The 20,547-nt window shown below is 41.5% G+C and overlaps 1 protein-coding gene across 1 annotated transcript; it reads right to left on the bottom strand.

Annotated features, from left to right (window-relative positions):
- Nucleotides 1-3,192: 3,192 nt before the first annotated feature.
- Fpr2 (formyl peptide receptor 2) lies at nt 3,193-4,248 on the bottom strand. Its single transcript, XM_057763130.1, has one exon. It carries the CDS (start codon nt 4,246-4,248, stop codon nt 3,193-3,195), a length of 1,056 nt encoding a protein of 351 aa, XP_057619113.1.
- Nucleotides 4,249-20,547: the final 16,299 nt, after the last annotated feature.

Below are 20,547 nucleotides of genomic sequence, written 5' to 3'. Positions count from 1 at the left end.
CTCCATAACATGGGCTGGTAGGTGTCGGGCAGTGGTGGCACACATCTCTAATCCTAGTACTCAGGAGGCAGAAGCAGGTGGATCTCTGTGACTTTGAGGCCAGCCTGATCTACAGAGGAAGTTCCAGGACAGCCAGGGCTACACAGAGAAACCTTGTCATGAAAACCCGGGAGGGAGGGAGGGAGGGAGGGAGGGAGGGAGGGAGGGAGGGAGGGAGGGAGGGAGGGAGGGAGGGAGGGAGGGAGAGAGGGAGGGAGGGAGAGAGAGAGAGAGAGAGAGAGATCTTCCTGGTGATTGCGGTTTCTCCCTCTGAGAACCCATCATTTTGATGGAATGTGGGGCTGTGGGACAGAGAGGAGAATTTGGGGTGTGGGGGAAGCAAAGCAGCTGGCCAAGATGTTGACTCACCAGGCAGGCTTTCGTTAACACAAAACCACGATAGTCCTGGGGATGGGTGAAATTAGATGCCATCCCCAGATTCCCCAATCAGAGCTGAGAGACACACTCTGAAATGAAAGGAGATTCCTAGCTTTACAGATCATAGTTCCTTGTCCAGCTGCATTTAGGAATTCAGCAGGGGGCGCTAAGAGGAAAAGAAGGAGTTCTAAGGTAACAGAACTGAGCTGTAAGGCTGACTTGTTTCCTTGCTTTGTGTCTGGAAAGCCACAAGATGGCGCACTGTGTTCGGTAAACTGCTTTGCATCTTGCGTGAGACAAATTGAAGGACTCTGAAGCCACCCATCCCAGGGGCTTTTGTCATGTGTGTCTTTGACTTCTCTATTAGAAAATTCAAATTTGGAGAACTTCTGTTTCTACATAAATGGGTTCCCTTTACTAAAATGCCCTGAATCCAGACAAAATGAAGGAAAAGGGACTGGAGTTTAATTTATCTTTCTTTTTAAAACATTTATACACAGCTATTCTGCTCGTGGTCATATACTCAAAAAGCTCCGTGGTCTAGTAGAGATGCCTACTTATCCATGCTTATAATAAATGAATACAGCCTATATGTATTTAACAACAAATAGTGAAGAAAACAAAGACGTCATGAACTTGAAAACGTGCAAGGAGGAGTATATGGGAAGGCTTGGAAAGAGGAAAAGGAAGGGGGAAAACGATGTAATTGTAGTATGACCTCAAAAAAATGTGGGGAAGGGACATGCAGGGCAATAGAAGGCGTAGTGGGTGAAATTGTCCAATGAATTTAATATATACATATATATGCAATGATTAAAACAAAATTCTTTAATTTTTTCTCATTAACCCTTCTTCATTATCAAGAAAACAACCTAACTATCTTTATGTTTTTGAGATTTTTTAAAAGTTTTTTACTACAGCAGTTCAGCTACCCTGACATACAGTATCTCTTACGAGTTAAGGAATGTTGGAGTCTCACCTCTCAGACTCTGTTGCTAAATTCCTTGCTGGGGGGAACATAAGCAATTTCTATCTCTTCTCTTAAGCTCCCCAAATCTCTTCAGGTCTACCCTTCTCTGAACATCCCAGGGCAAGACTCAGAAAAAGATAACTTTGGAAATACATGAACTGGCTTTGTGGGTGCTTAGCCTGTTTAGACGCTCACCTTCCTGGACATAGATAGAAGACCTTCGTCTTCCCGCAGGGCAGAGAATTTGAACTGCTCTTCAGTATCGAGAGGGAGGGGGAATGGTGTGGGGGGAGGAGAAGAGGAGTGGGGATAGGGGGAGGGGACTGGCGGGAGGGGGCAATATTTGGGAGGAGGGGAGGGAAATGGGAAACGGGGAGCAGGTGGAAATTTTAATTAAAAAAGAATAAAAAATAATAAAAATAATAAAAATAAAAACATGAAAAAGTTAAAAAAAAACTAAAAAAAAAAAGATAACTTTGGAAAACCAATGGGTGTATTGAGCTTCCTCACAGATCAGAGGTGATGGCTTCCTCGCAGGAGTACAGTCACTCTTTCCTCAGCCAACTTCACCTATAAAGCCTTACCCTGCAGGGCTTCTTCATAACTACATACACAAAGTGCATGTTCGAGTCTTCTCCAGACTCTGTATTCTAGCACCTTCTTCAGGTCACCTGAAGAGTGGCCAGGTGTTATGGAAGAACTGGATATGCAGATAAGAATTCTATTCCCTACTCCCCCCTCCCCCATGCAGGCTGTAAACTGCCAACAATGCAAGGGGGAGCAACTGACTCTCCAAGATATTTGCCCCAGAGGATCATCACTAGCGGCAATTTTCTAAGTGATGTGTATTGTATCAAAGTAAACCAAAGGTGTGGAGACAGGTCTGAATATTTTTCCACCACCTCTTCTTTCTTTCTTCCTTTATCTTGTCTATGTTATTGTTTTGTTGATTTTGGAATTTAAGAATTTCTACATGTGCTACTGTTTCCTATATTCCCCCTTCAAACCTTATCCTCACTCCTATTATTCTCCTTTGTCTCCCTAGACAGGTTTACTTCAACACACACACACACATGCATAATTTTGTGTTTCTATATAAAATCTAAGAACCACAGAGGAGAGACAATATATATTGTCTTTCGGTGTCTAATTAATTCATTCAATGTACCTTTTTCCAGTGGCACCTGTTTCCCTGTAAACCACATAACTGTTTTGGGAACTTAACTGCTCTTGAACTATTCTCTCCTGCCTCAGCCTCCCAAATGCTGATATTATAGGCATACACCACAAAGCCCAGCAAAACTTTACCTGTTAATAATAAAATAATGTTTAAGGATTTTACTTTTAATTATTTGTGTTTGTGTAAAGATAAGTGCATATGAGTATAAATGCTTATAAATGTCACTAAATTCCCTAGAGATATCAACAACTGTAAGTCGAGTGATGTAGGCATTTGGAACTAAATTTCTACTGCTAGAGTAGAAATTTCTCTTAACTCCTGGGTTATCTCTTCAACCTCTGAAATAGTATAATTTTGATTTTGACATCTACTATCTTATCTTTGCAAATATGCATGTATTACTATTTTTCTCTCTTGTAATGTTTTGCCACCTTAGTCCTACCCAAGGATATACATTAAATTGAAAAACCCCAAAAGAACAGCAATATTAGCTTTGATATTTATTTCTTTTCCCCAATTCAAGGGATACAGAAATGTTTTTCCAGATTAATAATGCTCTAGAGCACAATATAAGGTGAGATAAAAGTGAAATGCATGGAGCAAAAAGCATCCCCCAGTCCTTTCCTTATATTGCCTTTATCTCGATGCTTTCAGAAGCTGAAGCAGAATTGGTGCCTGTACCACTGATCTCGGCAGTGTCCTCACTCAGGGCTTTCTCTAGACTGGAAGGTAGGGAATGAATCAGTCTTTCTCTAAAGTCCTGGCCCACGAAAACATAGAGCATCGGGTTGAGACAGCTATTGAAGAAGGCCAATGAGCTTGTTGGGTGAACCAACATGTCAAGAATTTTATAACCACCACTAAAAAGTGACTCTTTGAGCCAGACTGTGCCTAAAAGGGCCACCAGTTGAAAGGGAAACCAACAGATAAAGAAGGAAGCCACAACTGCAGTAAGGACGCGTAAAGGACGGCTGGAATTAACAAGGGCTCTTCTGTGGATCTTGGCAGCGATGAGTCCGTAGCAGATGGCAACGATGGACATGGGCATGCTGAAGCCAATAATGAACCTGATGATTCCTCTAACTGTTAGCATAGTGATAGCTGCATTCACCCGTTCCATTTCAGTGTCACCCCAGGACGCAAAGCTGAATGTACAGTATACATGCCCTCCTGGAATTCTAACCGTAGTCAAGAAGAGGAAAATGGGCAATGTGAGGATGAGGGCAAGAATCCAGGGTCCGATGATTACCTTCCTAGCCAGGCTCACAGTGCGGTGATTCTGAGCCCAGACTGGATGTAGGACACAAATACAGCGATCCAAGGCAATGAGCGAAATCAGGAAGACACTTCCAAATAGGTTTATGTCCACCACAATGTGAACTAATTTACACATGAACCAGCCAAAAGGCCATTTTTCTTTCATGGCCATTGAGGTGATAAGGAATGGTAGAGTAGCCGTGAAAGAGAAGTCAGCCAAAGCCAGGTTCAGATAGCAGATAGTGGTGACTGTGTGTGCCATCCGAAATCCAGCTACCCAGATCACAAGCCCATTGCCCAGCAACCCGAGGAAAAAAGTGATGGAGAGGACCACCATTGAGAGGATCCACAAAACTCTGGATGTGATAGAATCATAGACCACCACTTCTGATCCATTCAGAGGGATGGAGTAGTTGGCTTCCATTCTGTCTGCACCTGAAAAATTTCAACAACAGCCATTTCTCAGATGTAGCTCCATTTTACATCACCCCTATTCAGAATCCACACCACCTCCCATCACAGGAGATCGATTTTACCAGTAATACTGTAAAACTAGCACTCTACTGGATGCCTTCTGAGATGGCATAGTTCTCCACATTTTCCACATTCCTAAAACTATTGATGATTTTCAGGCTGACTAAAAAAGAATAATAAACTCCCATGCTCTAGCAGCAACACTGAACAGAGGGGGTGAAGAGATAGCAAAACATGGGTAATAGGAGTTTAACACTCCAAGCAAAGCAGTGGACTCAGTAGACAATACCTTGGTGAAAGTTTTCCCTCAGTTCTTGTATTCACAAAAGAAACAATTCAGGAGAGTTGCCAAAAGTATAATCAAAAAGTTTTTTTAACAAAGACCTGTATACTTCAGAGAGAGAAAAAGACACAGACTGAAAGACAGACAAACACAAAGAAGAGACAGACACAGAGAAAGATAGAAACAGACAGACAGACAGATAAGAGATATTAGAGTTGGCTGAACCAAAGAATAAGTAGCAGCCCACTGGGCTCTGCATTGTGGATTTCAAAGACAATTTTTTTCAAAGATTTATGAAACAGGAGGTATACATATTGAAATAAGGTGACCCTTTATTCAAATTTGTGGTAGTCCAGATGCTCTTTTTAAGTACTGATTACTATGATACGCTTACAATTTTACAAAAAAATGGGAGGTGAAAACACAGTCCAGTGAATATCATAACAAAACTGAGGTCACATTTATACCCTTTGCTAATGTGTAAGTAAGGTAGCTGGTGATGCTTCTCATTGTCTTGGATTCTTATATAGTAGAAAGACCTTAACTGCAGTGTAAGGGATGCTTAAACATAAAGGGGCTTTCCAGACACAGCTACCATTACAGAAGCAGTTTTCTTCACATCTAACTTCTTACTTACATGGTCTTGAGTTCAAAATATGATTACACCAGGACTTGACTAATGGTGCCAAGATCTCCTCCACCTTCCAAACTCACTGCCTTCTTTCAACCCCAGATTTAGACAGTTTTCAAGTTTCTGCTTCTCTTCATTGTGAGAATCCTTGACCTAGTGTTTGCCTATTATTTCTGTTCACCTAAGGCATTGGCTTTAGCCCATTGTTGAAGTGGAGATCGAATGACTGCTACCACTGCTTGGTAATGTATTCTACCTTGTGATTCTACAAAGAGGGGAAGTTAGTGAGGAGTGGATAACATCTCTACCTTCAAATTAGTGCCTTTCATTGCTCTTTCTTGTTTTGAAATTTCTCACTCATTGTTATACTAAGAGTGTGCATGACTGCACAGCTTCATGTTGTGTGGGATAGAGGGTGAGTCCTAATGAGATTTGGTGGAGTTTGTGGGCCTCTCCTTAAAGACCATGTATTGTGTAATTATTATGGAATTTAGATTTATCTATATAATCTATGTAAGAATTTTAAAAGGTTTATTATTTCTTGTCTTTGTAAGATTAGAATGATTTTAAGAGAAAATATGATACCTGAAATCTATACAAATAGTGAAAGGACAGATTTTAGCCTAGCTATGTCTGACCCTGAGTCCGTCCTCTGTCATTCCAAATGTGACAGATATTGCTAAATGTGCCCTCCCCCAGCATCTAATCACTTGCTGTTCTCTGCTAAGCAAACCACAGTTTTCTTCATGGAAGTTATCCCTCTATCTACTTTCAAATCTAAATCCTGATCAGTCTAGAGACTATCACGAATCTTCACTGCTTCACAAGACACAATTCTCAATGATAACACAATGGTAGTAAGTCCTCAGGGGGCCTCTGTGATTGCTTTTCTAGCCTCCTAAAAACAAGATTTCCTTTTACTCTGTTTCCTGATTTAGTGTCAGATCATGTCTATAGCCATCAACCAAGAAGTCTCAGACCCACAGCCAGGTTCAGGAAACTTGGAATATTTTCTTATGCTACAGCATGTGGGCCACAAAATCTGCCTACAGGTTATCTGTTGAAACTTATTTATTGGCCTGTGGATATTGTATCAGTAATGGAGAGCTGGTCTAGACCCTCTTGTGAGGGGATGGGAGCGTAGCTTAATGGTAAAGCCTCTAGCTGCCTAAAATTTCCCCAGTGAGGAGCTCAGGACACAGTTCACTGGTAGGGGGAAATTTGTAGTGTACAAAAACCCTTAGATTCAATCCCCAGCAGTATAATTAAATAAAAATGTAGGAAGAAACATCTCACTTCTTTCTAAATCCTACCTTAATATGGATTTGCACAAAACCTAGTGTAATTTTGCACAATCATAAAAGTTGTAGACTTATCCATCTATCTTTAAAAAAGAACAATAATATTGACCTCTTCTTTGGTTGATTGGTTGGTTACTTGGATACATGGTTGGTTAAGATAGGGTCTGGCTATGTAGCCAAGCTAAGTGACCTCATATTCTTAACCCTTCTGCTTCAACTTCCAGAATGTTGAAATTGCAGATGTGTGCTGCAACAGTTTTATGCAGAAATTTCCTTCAAACTCAAACATTTCCATCAGGAGGCAGAAGGAAGCTTCCTGGGTTTCAGAAAGTAAAGAAATTTCACACGTCTTGGAGAGTTGAAACTTAAAGAATTGCTTCTCTCCATGTTCATGGGAACAGTAAACATCTACTGGGATAGACTTTGACCAGCATTGCTACCTGACCTGTCAAGTTGTCTGTAAGTCATGCAGAATGTTGCAGGAATACAACTTCATGAGTCTTTCTTCATCCTTGTTTGAGCTGGGCTTTTTGGTCATAGAACTACATCTGAGTCATCACTTCTGTAACTCCTTAACCATACTCTTGTTAATAAACCCAATAAAAATTGCCGATTCACCAAATTGAACTTTGAGGTACCATTACTTTGGTCTGCCATGGGTCCCCAGGATGGTAGGTATGTGTCTTGTTACCTTGGGAAAACTTACACAACACAGAGCCAGAAGTTTCTCACCTCTAATTCTCATGATAATAATGAGAGACAGCAACATCCCTCTTTCATCAGATCAAAGTCATACTCAAAAGATTTTGGTATTTTTTTTCCTGTCTTTGTTTGTGTTAACAGCAATAAGCATTAGAACCATAATTAATTCCAGAGCTCCCAAATTTGCCTTACTGGTGAGCTTAATTTGATAGGACCTGCCACAAGAGCTGACAAGCCTCACATGTGATATGATAGTGATTTCCCCTCCTTGGTTTTATATTACAGTTCCTTATTTTCATTTCCTCGCTTGTCACTCTCACTAAAGTCCTATGCAGGACATTGTGTAATGGGATTCAGGATTTCTCAACCCTGGTACTGTGGACATCTGCCACTACTTAATTGTGGTTGGGTGTGGTGGAATCCTGTACATCACAGGATGTGTAGCAGCTTTTTGACCTCGTCTACTGGATTTCAGTAGCAAACCTTGTCCAGCTATAATAATCAAAAGTATCTATAGATGTCAAACATCCTCTGGCAGACAAAACCACCTGCAATGGAAAACACTGGTGCAATATAAATTTTCCTGGACTCTACAATCAGATAACTATATTTTATTTATTTATTTTATATTTTCTATGTGAAATCCACATGGGTGCACCTGTGTACATCCATATGCCTGTTTCTGTGCCTGTGGATACCAAAAGCAAATATCTGTTGTCTCTGTCAATTGATCCTCCATCTTATTTTCTGAGATATGGTCTTGCACTGAACCTGGGGCTTACTGATTGGGTGGCTTGTTAGCTAGTGAGCTCCAAATCTCCTGCTAGCTCTGCCTCCCTAGAACTGGGGTTACAGATGGGTGATGTTTTGCCTGGTTTTTGTGTTGTTTTTGTTTATGTAAGTACTTGGGATCCAAGTTCGGATCCTCATGTTGTTGTGAGCACTTTACCCACTAAGCAATCTCCTTAGTCCTAATGAGTCTGTTTTCTAATATTATATCTATTGCTGTTAATGTCATTTCTTTGAGCCTTAGTTTCTTCATCTGCTGATCAGGAATGGCTTTATAGTGGAGAATAATTTTTTCCAAGTGAGGATAGAATGAGAATAAACACAGAAATTTTCCATGTTGGAACAAGTGAGTCTTTAATAAATGTTAATTTAACCCTGTCTTCACCATACTATATACTTCTCTATACTGTGTTTTAGGAGTCATTTGTTGACTATTCATTATAGAAGTTCCCATTCAGAGACAAACATGTTTCTGTGGCTGAGGATGTGCCTCAGCTGGGAAAGTGCCTGACTAGCAAGTACTTGTTTCTGGGATTGATCTCCAGATCAATTGATCTGCACAAAACTGAGTATGGTGGTATACATCTTTAATACCAACAACCTAGAGGTGTAGGCATGAGGATCAGGAATTTAGTGTCATCCTTGACTTTATTTTGAGTTCAAGAGAGAGCTACACAGAGAAGAGCATGGCTGTGACAATACTAACTAGTTCTTTGAACGCTGTCTACATTGGAACAAGTTCATTAAGACTTTACAATTTACTGTGTGGTGGTGGCATATGCCTTTAATCCCAGAACTCGGTAGGCAGAGGCAAGCGGATGTCAAATTCAAGGCCTGCCTGGTCTACAGAGCAAGTTCCAGGACAAGCTCCAAAGCTACACAGAGAAACCCTGTCTCAATAAACAAACAAACAAAAAAAAAGACTTTATAACTCATCTTAGCTCTTGCAGATTACAAAAGGAAATGATGTAAAGCATGTGTACTCTGAGATATTGTGTGTACTGGATATGATTTATAATGAGAATAACTATTGAACAGTTAGATGAGTTAAGATTTACTACTCAGCAGTAAAAAACAATGACTTTCTGAATTTTGCATGCAAATGGACGGAAATAGAAAACACTACCCTGAGTGAGGTGAGCCAGACCCAAAAAGAGGAACAGGGGATGTACTCACTCATATTTGGTTTCTAGCCATAAATAAAGGACATTGAGCCTACAATTTGTGATCCTAGAGAAGCTAAATAAGAAGGTGAACCCAAAGAAAAACATATAGGCACCCTCCTGAATATTAACCTTCATCAGGCGATGAAAGGAGACAGAGACAGAGACCCACTTTGGAGCACCGGACTGAAATCTCAAGGTCCAAATCAGGAGCAGAAGGAGAGAGAGCAGGAGCAAGGAACTCAGGACCGCGACGGGTGCACCCACACACTGAGACAATGAGGATGTTCTATCGGGAACTCACCAAGGCCAGCTGGCCTGGGTCTGAAAAAGCATGGGATAAAACCGGACTCGCTGAACATAGCGGACAATGAAGACTACTGAGAACTCAAGAACAATGGCAATGGGTTTTTGATCCTACTGCACGTACTGGCTTTGTGGGAGCCTAGGCAGTTTGGATGCTCACCTTACTAGACCAGGATGGAGGTGGGTGATCCTTGGATTTCCCACAGCGCAGGGAACCCTGATTGCTCTTAGGGCTGACGAGGGAGGGGGACTTAATTGGGGGAGGGGGAGGGAAATGGGAGGCGGTGGCGAGGAGGAGGCAGAAATCTTTAATAAATAAATAAATAAAAAGATTTAGACCAGTAACATTCATTATTTAACCTTCTAGTTAGAAAGAGATAGGGCCATCTTTTGAGCCCAGCCCTGCTTTTAACCATGTTCTACACTATGTTCTCACTGTACCAGTTTCCCGCCGCTTTGTAAGTTTCCTACAAGCAACTTACAATATATGATGCACTCCATAATCTTCAAATCATTGATATAAGAAATGTTACACAACAAGGAAGTACCAATGGAAAGACGGAGGTGCAAAAGATCATCTCCTTATAACAGCCTTATCTTAGGATACACATCACCATTCTTTAACAGATGAAACATGGCTCTGAACAAGAAGGGACTTTGTAGAAACAGCACTTTTTTGCCAATGCTCTCTACTATTTATCGTGCTCATTTCCTGTCTATGAAGTGAGTACTCAGGACAGGGGAGATGGCTCACTAAAAAGTATTTGCCGTATAATAAGAACCTGAGTTCCGATCTCCAGCATCCACATAAAAAGCAAATATGGTGGCATATCTATGACTCCATCAGTGGGAGAGGGTGGAGAAAGGAGAATCTGTGGATCTTCCTGGACAGACTACCTAGTCCATTATTAAGTTACAGTCTCAAGGAGAGTCTTTACCTCAAAAAGGTAAGAAAGATAAAGAGTAACTGAGTCTGCTGTCTAATGTTGATCACTGACCTCCCCACATGTACACTAATGCACATACATGAACACAGATAGAAACCCATACAAACTAAACTGATTATTCTGTCCCTTTGATTTCTCCTCAAGCTAAATCATCTCCTCTGCCATTTCAAAGCCACATTCTCTTTTTTTAAATGATACCAATTATTCGAGGAGTTCTCACTGTACCATCAGCTATCTTTCCAAGCTACTACATATACAAGCTCCTGAGGGGAAAGAGTTGTCATTCGCTTCAAATGGCCTCTTCACTCACACACACACACACACACACACACAGGCTCGGGATCTGTCTTGCACCCAGAAATTGCACTCTTAGACTCCTGAGTTTTTTTCTTCTCTTTTCTTCCTAACCAAGACAAGACACAAGGATATACTTTCCAGCAGACCATTCTCATTGACACATGAATGTTGTCATGTCACTTCCCTTCAAGAATAAATCATTCCTAGGCAATCCTTATCTTTCACACCAGTAATCCCAACTGTTTTGGGAGGCTGAGATAAGAATTGCCTATTTGGGCTGGAGAGTTACTTCAGGAGATGGAGAGAGGTTAAGAGCACTATCTATTCTTTCAGAAGTTCTGAGTTCAATTCCCAGCAACAACAAGGTAGCTCTTAACCATCTATAATGAGATCTATTGTCCTCTTCTGGCATGCAGGCATACATACAGACAGAACACTATATACGTAATAAATAAATAAATCTTTTTTTAAAATTGCCTATTCAAGGCCTGCCTCAGCTATAGGACAAGTTCCAGTTCAGCAATTTACTGGAATTATGGCCCACAATAAAAAGTAAAAAGAAGGGGGCTGGGGTGGTCACTCAGCAATTAAAAGCATTACCTGCTCCTTCAGTGGATCTGAGTTCAGTTCCCAAAATTATCATGTATACTTAAACTATCTATAACTTCAACTCCAGGAGATTCAATGGTCTCTTCTGGCCTTCTCATGCACCAAGAAAGTGAATGACGCATGAACACACATTCATGGAAAATGCCCATATACATTTTTAAAAACCTTGGAAAAGGGGAGGGGGCAATATTTGGGAGGAGGGGAGGGAAATGGGAAACGGGGAGCAGGTGGAAATTTTAATTAAAAAAGAATAAAAAAAAAACCTTGGAAAAGGAAACACAATGCTGAGGTTGTAGCTAGAATCTGCCTAGAATCCCCCCAGTAGTGATGGACGTGGCAGTGTCACTTAGTGGTGGAGCACTTGTGTAGTATCCCCAGTAAGGTTCAGGATTCATCAGTACAGTATTTGGTTAGCATATGAGAGGCGTTTCATTCAGTTGAGAGTGGAGGAAAGAAGGAGAAAGGAGAAAGAAAAAAAAGATAAACTCTGTTTTATTGAAGAGATTTCTTCCCCTGAAAAGAATTTATAGCTCAACTTTAAAACCTATTAATATTTTTTATACTTCCTTACCTCCCCACTTCTCATTAACTCACTGCATATTGATCCGTGTCCCTGTCACTGCACCAAATTGGCCTCATCAAGGATGTGGACTCCAGATTGCCAAATCCAATGGATCATTTTCAGTTCCTATGCTAATATCTCCCAAAGCACAGTACCACTTAGACACCTTTTTCCTTCCTAAGTAACATTTTTCTTGTGGTTTAAGATAACAAAAGATGCACAGAGCATATTCTTAGTTGCCTTTATATCTCAGTGGCTGGATATATAACTGCCCAAAAAATCAGACTGCCTCGACTTGGCATTTTAAAAGTGGGTTCAGCTCAGGTCTACATGCTTATAAGGCACATACTTACAGACTAAGCCTTCTCCCTATAACTACAACCGTATTCTATCCTCAGCATATTCTAAACCATGAACTCTGAAGTCACCTATTGAAAGTAAATGTTATACTGAACATCTCTGCACAGGATTTTAGAAGTGTCCATTATATAACAGACATTCAAAAAGTAAGTTTTCAGTTGTTGGAGTATGACTTACCACCAGCTGAAGTCCTCTTGCTAGGAACCTCCTGGGTTCCTGTGGTATAACTGAAGCAACTGACTGTCAGGAGCATTTACCACAAGCAATTGCAGGTCATAACACAATTACAGCTGATTCTGAAAACTGTGGCTTTCTTCTGCAATTTCACTTGTTCAGTAACAACTATAATATCTTCCCATCACCATGTAGTTTCATATAATGTGTACCTGTAATCTTATGATTACATCGCAGTCTTATGGGCACACACATCCATGGATGGTGAAATACATGACTTTTCATTTAGCTATATAGTTTGTTGTTGTTGTTGTATACTATAGTCCTGTTTTATTCACTTTCTGGGATTTGATACATCCCATTTTATAATACATTTTATTACTTTATAAATAATACCAATCAAAATTCCCACTTCCTCCCCTCTTCCCACTTCTGCTCCACTCCCCGACTCACCATCCTCCTCTCCCCCTCCAGTCCTACAAGAGGGCAGGGTACCCTGCCCTGTGAAAAGTTTAAGGCCCCCCCACTCTGTCCAGGCTTAGAAAAGTATGTATACAAATAGAATAGCATCCCAAAAAGCCAGTACATGCAGTAGAGACAAATCCCAGTGCCATTATCATTGGCTTCTCAGTCTGCCCCAGTTGTCAACCTCATTCAGAGAGTCCAGTTTGATCCCAGTCCAGCTGAATTTGGTGAACTTCCATTTGCTCAGACACACTGTCTCAGTGGGTGGACCAATCCCTCATAGCCCTGACTTTCTTGCTCATATTCTCCCTCCTTCTGCTCTTCAACTGGACCTTGGGAGCTCAGTCCAGTGCTCCAAAGTGGATCTCTGTCTCTATCTCCATCCATCACTGGACAAAGGTTCTATGGCGATATTCAAGATAGTTATCAGTCTGACTACTGGAAAAGTCCAGTTAAGGCACCCTCTCCTCCACTGCCCAGATTCCTAGCAGGGGTCATCTCTGTAGACTCCTGGGAACCCTTCTAGAGTCAACCCTCTTGCCAACCCCACAATGACTCCCTCAATTAAGATATCTCCTTCCCTGCTCTCATATCCATCCTTCCTCCATCTCAACCATCCTTCGCCCCCAAGCTCTCCCTGACCCTCCCCTTCTCCCTTCTCTCTCCCCCTCTCCCCTTCCCCCCACCCCACCCCCATGCCCATACTCTCAACTTTTGCCTGGCGATCTTGTCTAACTCCAATTTCTAGGAGGATCTATATATGTTTTTCTTTCACCTTATTACTTAGCTTCTCTAGGATCGAGAACTATAGGGTCAATGTCCATTGTTTATGGTTAGAATCCACTAATGAGTGAGTACATACCATATTCATATTATTGGGTCTGGGTTATATCACTCAGGATAGCGTTTTCTATTTCCATCTATTTTCATGCAAAATTCAAGATGTCATTGTTTTTTACTGCTGAGTAGTACTCTAATGTGTAGATTAGACACTTTCTTTATCCATTCTTCCATTGAGGGGCATCTAGGTTGTTTTCAGCTTCTGGTTATTACAAATAATGCTGCTATGAACATAGGACAACAAATGCTTTTGTAGGATAATTGAGCATCTCTTGGGTATATTCCCAAGAGTGATATTGCTGGATCCTGAGGTAGGTTGACTCCCATTTTCTGAGAAACCACCACACTGATTTCCAAAGTGGTTGCACAAGTTTGCATTCCCACCAACAATGGAGGAGTGTTCCCTTTACTCCACATCTGATGTAGGAGGGTCTTCTATCTATCTGTTTCTTTCATTGGTTAATTAAGAAAAAAATACTGCTTGGTCTGATAGGTCAGAACATAGGTAGGAGGGGGAAGACAGAACAGAATTGTGGGAGAAAGAAGCAGAGTCAGGCAGACACCATGACTCTCCTTTCAGAGACGGACGCTGGTTAGACTCATGCCAGTAAGCCACAGTCAAGTGGCAATACAGATATTAGAAATGGGTTAGGTCAATATGTGATAGTCAGCCGATAAGGTACTGGAGATAATGGGCCAGGCAGTGTTTAAATGAATACAATTTGTGTGTTGTTATTTTGGGTGTTGAGCTAGCCATGCAGGATCTGGGCGGGACAAAAAGCAGGCCTGCTCACCTCATCACTACACACATCCTTTCCAGCAAAGGCTATCATTGGGGTTTTTGATTTTAGCCATTCTGACAGGTGTAAGATGGTATCTCAAAGTTGTTTTGTTTTGCATTTTCCTGATAGCTAAGGAAGTTAAACATGTCCTTAAGGATCCTTTGACTATTTGAAATTCTTCTGTTGAGAATTCTGTTCAGTTCAGTACTCCATTTTTTAATTGGGTTATTTAAAATTTTAATGTCTAGGGCTGGAGAGATGGCTCAGTGGTTAAGAGCATTGCCCGCTCTTCCAAAGGTCCTGAGTTCAATTCTCGACAACCACATGGTGGCTCACAACCATCTGTAATGAGGTCTAGTGCCCTCTTCTGGCTGCAGATATACACACAGAATATTGTATGCATAATAATAAAAATAAAATATTAAAAAAAAAATTTAATGTCTAGTTTCTTGAGTTCTTTATATATTTTGGAGATCAGACATTTGTCTCATGTAGGGTTGGTGAAGGTCTTCTCCCATTCAGTAGGTTGCCTTTTTGTCTTAATGACAGTGTCCTTTGCTTTACAGAAGCTTCTCAGTTTAAGGAGGTCCCATTTATTTATTGTTGCTCTCATTGTCTGTACTACTGGGTTATATGTAGGAAGTGGTCTACTGTGCCCATGTATTGCAGGCTACTTCCCACTTTCTCATCTCTCAGGTTCAGTGTAGTCAGATTTATATTGAGGTCTTTAATCTATTTGGACTTGAGTTTTGTGCATGGTGATAGATATGGATGTATTTTCATTCTTCTACAGGTCGACATCCAGTTATGCCAGCATCATTTGTTAAAGATGCTTTTTTTCTTCCATTGTATAATTTTAGCTTCTTTGACAAAAATCAGATGTGTTTGCCGGGTGGTGGTGGCGCATACCTTTAATACCAGCACTCAGGAGGCAGAGGCAGGTGGATCTCTGTGAGTTTGAGTCCAGCATGGTCTACAAGAGCTAGTTCCAGGACAGACTCCAAAGCTACAGAGAAACCCTGTCTCAAAAAACCAAAAAAAAAATCGTCTTCATAGGTTTGTGGATTAATATCCAGGTCTTCAATTCAGTTCCATTGGTCAACATCTCTGTTTTTATGCCAGTACCAAGCTGTTTTCATTACTGTCACTCTGTAATAGAGTTTGATGGTTTGATGTCAGGGATGGTAATGCCTCCAGAATTTCTTCATTGTATAGAATTGTTTTAGCTATCCTGGGTTTTTTGTTTTTCCGTATAAAGTTGATTATTGTTCTCTCAATGTCTGTGAAGAATTTTGTTGGGATTTTAATGGGGATTGCATTGAATCTATAGATTGCCTTTGGTAGGATTGCCATTTTTACTATGTTGACCCTACCAGTCCAAGAGCATGGAAGATCTTTCCATTTTCTGGTATCCTCTTCAATTTCTTTCTTCAAAGACTGAAAGTTCTTGTCAAATAGATCTTTCACTTCCTTGGTTAGTGTTACGGCAAGATACATTATGCTATTTGTGGTTATTATGAAAGGTGATGTTTCTCTGATTTCCCTCTCAGCTTCTTTATTTTTTTAGTTGATCTTTGATTTTTTTAGTTGATCTTGTATCCTGCCATATCACCAAAGGTTTTTATCAGCTGTAGGAGTTCTGTGGTAGAGTTTGTGGGGTCACTTGTGTACACTATCACATCATCTGCAAATAACAAAAGCTTGACATCTTCCTTTCTGATTTGAATCCTCTTGATCTCCTTACATTTTCTTATTGCTATTGCTAGAACTTCAAACACTATGTTGAAGAGATATGGAGAGAGTGGGCAGCCTTGTCTTGCTCCTGATTTTAGTGGAATCGCTTTGAGTTTCTCTCCATTTAATTTGATGTTACCTATCGGCTCGGTCTTTTTATGGTATCCAAGATTTCCTGGATGTTTTGTGATAAGAATTTTTGGATTTGATGTTTTCGTTGATCAATGAGTCTATTTCCTCTATAGTAACTTCAGCATCTGAGATTCTTTCTTCTATCTCTTATATTCTGTTGGATATACTTGTCTCTGTAGTTCCTGTTCATTTACCCAGATTTTCCATATCCAGCCATCTCTCGGTTTGGGTCTTCATTTTGGTCTTCAAGTCTTGAACTGTTTCCTTTACCTGTTTGATTAATTTTTATTGGTTTTCTTTGGCATCTTTGAGGTATTTATTAATTTCTTCTAACTTTTTGTTTGTCTTCTCTTTCATTTCTTTAAGGGAGTTTTTCACTTCCTGTTTTAAGGTCTCCGTCATTTTCATAAAGTTACGTTTAAAGTTGATTTCTTCTACTTCTTCTGGGTTAGGATATTCAAGTCTTCCTGTTGCATGTTTGCTGAATTCTGGTGTTCCCAATGTTGCTTTTCAGGATGTTGGAGGAATTCTTGCAGTAGTGCCTGCCCATCTCTTTCTTCAGATGAGGCCAGCAAAGTCTTGGTGTCTTGGTCCAATCTTTGCTGTGGCTGACTATATATTTTGGAGTTTTTTTGGTCTGCCCTCTCTTAGGTCCCTTCAGCACTGGAGCAGGCTCTCAGATCCCCTCTACCCTGAAGCAGGCTGTATTGGAGAATCCAAGGACCCAGCAGAGAAAAGGTGAGCATGGGGGCAGGGTAGAATGGGGTAAAGAAAGCCAGCAGCAGGGAACTCACCCCACTGGATGGCCAGAAATGCTTAGGGAATTGGAGGTGACCTGGATTCAGTTCCCTGGGACTGTCTAGCCGTGTGTCCACTTACTCACCTCTCCGGATTCCCTCAGCATGGGTGCAGGGTCTCTTGCAGGTTTTTAAGGACCTCACAGACAAAAAGGCAGGCTTGAGGAGCAGGGTGGGATGGTAGAAAGAAGGCCCAGCAGCAGAAACTCTCTCTGCTGGCTCTCCGGACCCCTCAGCCCTGAAGCAGGCTGTGTAGGGGGATCCAAGGACCTTGCAGATGAAAAGGCTGGCTTGGGGGCAGGGTGGAATCAGCTATATAGTTTTGATAAATAGAATATATACTGGGACATTCTTCATAACTAGATCAGTTGTCCAACAAGGACTACAGACACCTAAAAGCCTGACTTGCTAACTATACAGTATCAGTTCATTTTCACCTCAGAACAAGCTCAACTCAACTAAAGGAAAACTTTACAGCTTACACAAGGTCAGAGTCACAGGTGTCCAACCAAGGTTACTTAGCAAAAGCATGCCAGTTCTTCACTTGCCAGCCTACTAACAATGGATCTGTGTCTCAAAGTTGTCACTGGGCACTGTGCCCCTGCCCTGTCTGATCAAGGTTTTACTCCTATGGTCTTGGACCTTTGTGTTGCCATGGTAAGTGGCTCAGCTCCTTATCGCTTCAAGGCTCCTGTAGGAGAGGAGGTTTTTAGGATGGGAGAAAAGGCTAGAAGAAGAAGCATGGAGAAATTAGAGGTAAGACAGGATTATTAGAGTAGAAACAGAACAATAAAGAGCATGTAAAATAAAGGTCATGCCCCTCAGATTGTGTGTGAAGTTACTATAGAAATCATCTACCCCCTCCTTCACTCCTGAGACGCACTTGACCTTTGAGACCCGAGGGCCTGGAGCTGGTGTCTTTGGCTCTCGTAAGAGACTTAAGAAAACACAGAGAGGAACAAGAAAGCTGGAACCAGTCTGGTGGCAGAAATCCAAAATTTCTTAAGATTTTCAGAAGCTATGCAAATGTGATACTATATGAGTCATTTTATTTTATCCTATTGTATGTGTGCGGAGGTTTTTCCTGTGTGTATGTTTGTGCACCCAACTCACACATTCCTGGAGTCCTCAGAGGCGAGAGAGAGCATTGGATCCCTTGGAACTGGAGTTAAAGGCAGTTGCTGGGAAATGAATCTGAGTCTCTGAAAGAGACGCCAGTGCTCTAATTGCTAAGCCCTCTCTCTAGCCAAAGTGAAGTTATTGGAAATACAAAAGTGTAAATATCCTCCCACCAATGATCTGTGGAACACATGAGAGGTTAATCCTGTCAATCTCAGAGTTCTGGTTCTTTACATTCCCTGATCTGAAATTACAGACAGTTGTGAACAGCCTGATGTGAGCTTTGGTCCTCACCAAAGTCAGGTCCTCTACAGGGGCTGTACTTGTTCTTAACTACTGAAACATCCCTCCAGGCCCCTCATTCTTTAAGAAAAGGGGGGAGGATCAACGGATGGCTCTGAGATTCGGAACACTGAATGCTCTTAAAGAGGACCCAATTTAGATTGCTGTCATCCCCATCTGACTAACACCATCTGTCACTCCAGTTCCATGGGATTCAAGGTCTTCTTCTGGTTTCTACAGGAACCAGACACAAACACGGTCATACAAACAGGCAAAAAAAAACTCATATATTTAAACATAAATAAATAAATCTGCTTTAAAGCAAAGAGTAGCTGGATAGATGTCTCAGTGGCTAAGAGCACTCTATTCTTCCAGGGGACCCAGTTTCATTTGTGCCCACATCAAACAGCTCACAACTGCATATATCTCCAGATCTAGGGAGACCAGACATCTCCTCTTGTCTCTTTGGGTGCAGGCATTACACACGTGAAGACTGAGATGACACAGTTTTGCCCCACTGCCTACTAAAACAGCATGTGTATGGGTTCCTTTCCACACCCAAAAATTATTCAGTTTTCTGTGGACACTAACTAGGGGACCCACCAATTCAGTTTTTTTCCTGACTCAGAAGTAGCAAGAAAGGGCATAGACACTACCATTGCTGTAATTATAAATCTGCTGGCCTGTCTTGTCACCTGGGTACCCTGTCCCATTAAGATACAAACTCTGCCCACCCCCAATTGCCCCTCTTCCCTCCAGCTAAGGCAAGCTAATCTCAGGCCTCCTCTCCATCTTATTCTCTTCTCTCTCCCTCTCTCTCTCTCTCTCTCTCTCTCTCTCTCTCTCTCTCTCTCCATTCTTCTTCTGAAGAGCAGCTTCTGCATCTTCCTTCCCCCTTCTTTCCTCCCCCTCCCTTTCTCTCTTTCTGTCATTCTTCCATAACCCCCTTACCCTTATACCCTTCCCAATATCCACTAAATAAACTCTATACAAGCTCTCTCCACATGGCTGTCTGTATCCCACCTGCTACACACACACCCCCACACACAAGAGCCGAGGTACCTCCCAGGGTCACGCCGCCACAAATCACCACAACCATAGTGAGGAAAATGTCAAAAACAGTGTCTTGGTCATGTTCTTTCTATATGTACCACTACATCTCTGCCTCTGTCTCTATCTCTCTCCATGTCCCCACCCGCCTCTCTTATGCCTACATTTTGAAAACAGGTTCTCATATATCACAAGCTATCTTTAAACACACCAAGTATACATCTAAACTCCATATCCTCCTTTCTCCCAAGTCCTGGAATTACAAGCATGCACTATCACATCCAATTTATACAAGACTTCCGGCAGGCTAGGCAATCACCCTGCTAACCGATCTACACCTCCAGTCTGTGGCCATCTTCTTTAATACACTGTAGGAACTGAGTAGATTTGAGGTCACCTTAAAGGTAGGAATCCCTGCACTAAAGCGGCATGGGTTAGTTTTCTAAGGCTGTCACTACAATGCACCACACGCTTGGTGTCTTTAAAGCACAGCAACTAATTTTGTCATAGTTAGGGATACTGGTGTTCCAGATCATGATGATAGTCCTGGGGCTTCTCTTTGGCTTTCAGATGGCCATCTGTGTCCTTCTATAGACATCTCTGTAAACTTACACAGCCCTGGTGTTTCTCTCCTATCAAAAGGTCACCACTTATATTGGATTAGGGTCCCACCCTTATGACTTCATTTATTTTAATTAGTTTTTTAAACGCCCTAACTCTGAACATTCACATTCTGAATGGAGTGGGAGTTTGGACTTTAACTTGAGAATGAAGACCCCAGTTTAGGAGAGAAGACAGGATTAAGCAAAAAGTTGATGAGAGGAAATTCTAGAGGTGGGTCTGAAGGGACAACTGATCCTAAGGTGTGCCTACAGTTCAAGAGCAAAGTCTGAGCTGCAGACTGTGCATAGAGGGAGGTGTGAC

Source organism: Chionomys nivalis, chromosome 2 (assembly GCF_950005125.1).
Source record: "Chionomys nivalis chromosome 2, mChiNiv1.1, whole genome shotgun sequence".
NCBI classification, from domain to species: domain Eukaryota; kingdom Metazoa; phylum Chordata; class Mammalia; order Rodentia; family Cricetidae; genus Chionomys; species Chionomys nivalis.
This window is presented reverse-complemented; position numbering and strand designations above follow the sequence as displayed.

Coding starts and splice junctions, on each gene's coding strand:
- Fpr2 (XM_057763130.1), bottom strand. CDS start 4,248: ATGGAAGCCAACTACTCCATCCCTCTGAATGGATCAGAAGTGGTGGTC.